Source organism: Salmo salar, chromosome ssa01 (assembly GCF_905237065.1).
Source record: "Salmo salar chromosome ssa01, Ssal_v3.1, whole genome shotgun sequence".
Classification (NCBI taxonomy): domain Eukaryota; kingdom Metazoa; phylum Chordata; class Actinopteri; order Salmoniformes; family Salmonidae; genus Salmo; species Salmo salar.
In genome coordinates, this window is record NC_059442.1 from 98,408,814 (window position 1) to 98,411,522 (window position 2,709).

Genomic DNA, 2,709 nt, shown 5'->3' on the forward strand with positions numbered 1-2,709 from the left:
CACCCCCTACCTACCCCCTATACCTCCACCTCCACCCCAAACATCACATGCCCTTACCTACCCCCTATACCTCCACCTCCACCCCAACCATCACACCCCTTTACCTACCCCCTATACCTCCACCTCCAACCCAACCATCACACACCCCTACCTAGCCCCTATACCTCCACCTCCACCCCAAACATCACACCCCCTACCTACCCCTATACCTCCACCTCCACCCCAAACATCACATGCCCTTACCTACCCCCTATACCTCCACCTCCACCCCAACCATCACACCCCCTTACCTACCCCCTATATCTTCACCTCCACCCCAAACATCACATCCCCTTACCTACCCTCCATATCTCCACCTCCAACCCTACCATCACACCTCCTTACCTAACCACGATACCTCCATCTCCTCCCCAACCACCACATCCCCTTACCTACCCCCTATACCCCCACCCCAACCATCACCCCCCACCTACCCTCTATACCTCCACCCCAACCACCCTCCCCACATACCCCTTACAGCTCCACACCCACCTACCTACCCCCTATACCTCCAGCCCAACCATCACACTCCCTTACCTATCTCCTATACCTCCACCCCAACCATCACACCCACCTACCTTGCCCTCATACCTCCTCCCCAACCATCACACCCCCTACCTACCCCCTATACCTCCACCCCAACCATCACACCCCCAGCTACCCGTTATACCTCCACCCCAAACATCACACCCTCGACCTTCCCTATACCTCCACACCAACCCCCCAACTACCCTCATACTTCCACCCCAACCATCACACCCCCTACCTTCCCCCTATACCTCCACAACAACCCCCCAACTACCCTCATACCTCCTCCCCAACCATCACATCCCATACCTATCTCTGTCCTCCACCCCAACCATCACACCCCCTACCTACCCGTTATACCTCCACCCCAACCATCACACCCTCGACCTAACCCCTATACATCCACACCAACCCCCCCAATTACCCTCATACTTCCATCCCAACCATCACACCCCCTACCTACCCGTTATACCTCCACCCCATCCATCACACCCTCGACCTAACCCCTATACATCCACACCAACCCCCCCAATTACCCTCATACTTCCATCCCAACCATCACACCTCCTACCTACCCGTTATACCTCCACCCCCACCATCACACCCTCAACCTACCCCTATACCTCCACACCAATCCCCCCAACTACCCTCATACCTCCTCCCCACGCATCACATCCCCTACCTATTCCTTATTCCTCTACCCTCAACCATTACACACACCATCGTCTCAAACAGGAAAGCCACACTAGCTCGCCATCAATCAGTTACCATAACCATGACACGCCAAAACCTTGAAGTCAATACCATAACCATGACACGCCAAAACCTTGAAGTCAATAGAACACAGTCTTTTTTTCAGAGCGGTGTAGTTCACGGGCCGATCTCTTGATGTGCGGCTGGATGGCCCAAGTCACTGTAATGTCCTCAACTACCTCTGACCTCAAGGTTATGCATGGGACACGTTCAACAGTAGCCTCACACATCTCCATTGAAATTAGCTTCATGGCCTGCTGCAAACACAAAATAGGCGCCACAACAGTAATGTTTTGAACTACTCCCACCCACTACTAATAGCATCCTCTCAATAAGGAAAGATATCCCCACTCAATACATACTGCACATAGTACAATCTGTGCCCTAACACAGGACAGTAACAGTGGACTTCCATGGTGCAAGCAGCCCCTGTTTTTATCTGTCTGTGCGTGTCATCAGCCCATGTCCCCCCATGATGACGCTCCAGCTCCAGTTCCAGCCCTGTTTGTGGTGAGAGAGATCGTCCTCAGAAGTGCAGCTGGTGGCACAAAGGCAGTGATGTGGGGATGTGACACCTCATGTCTCGGTACACAGGACTCAGGGGGGACACGGGTGGCAGGCGTGTCAGGCCCACTTGCTGATAAAGCTCTCTCCCTCTCTATTTTCCTCTCCCTCGCTCCTCTACCTCTCTCCTGTCTGCCTGATCCTCTGTGAAAGGCTTACAAAAGGAGAGAGAGAGGAAGGGAGGGAGAAAAGGAGTGAAGGAGAGGGAGGGAGAGAGATTAAGACCAGAGCGAGAGTGACATTCCATCAACTCACTTTCACATCCCCTCCACAGTTGTGTCTATCAGCTGTCCATGCTGTTAATGTCCTTGACACACAACCAGCCATGCCACACACACTGGTGTGTACATCGGATGCACAGACATTGGCACAAACTCACACGTGCACATGCACAAGAACACACTCCCCCCAATGCGCTCACCCACTGCCTGCCACCCGTCCCCCAGATGGAAACAGCAAAAATGCATAATTCAAATCTTTTTTTGAATTATATATTTTTTTACCTTTATTTAACTAGGCAAGTCAGTTACTAACTCATTCTTATTTACAATGGCGGCCTACCAAAAGGCAAAAGGCCTCCAGCGGGGACGGGGGTCTGGGATTTAAAATTAAAATAAATACAACATAAATATAGGTCAAAACATACATCACTATAAGAGAGACGTTGTTTCCTACCCTCACCACCTGGGGGCGGCCCGTCAGAAAGTCCAGGACCCAGTTGCACAGGGCGGGGTCGGGACCCAGGGTCTCGAGCTTAATGACGAGTTTGGAGGGTACTATGGTGTCAAATGCTGAGCTTTTGTCTATTAACCTCTTTGGGATAGA

At 52.1% G+C, this 2,709-nt stretch overlaps 1 protein-coding gene across 1 annotated transcript; it reads left to right on the forward strand.

Annotated features, from left to right (window-relative positions):
- Positions 1-233: 233 nt before the first annotated feature.
- LOC123727866 (extensin-like) lies at positions 234-1,070 on the forward strand. The gene has a single exon (XM_045697651.1). The coding sequence runs from the start codon at positions 234-236 to the stop codon at positions 1,068-1,070; it is 837 nt and encodes a 278-aa protein (XP_045553607.1).
- Positions 1,071-2,709: the final 1,639 nt, after the last annotated feature.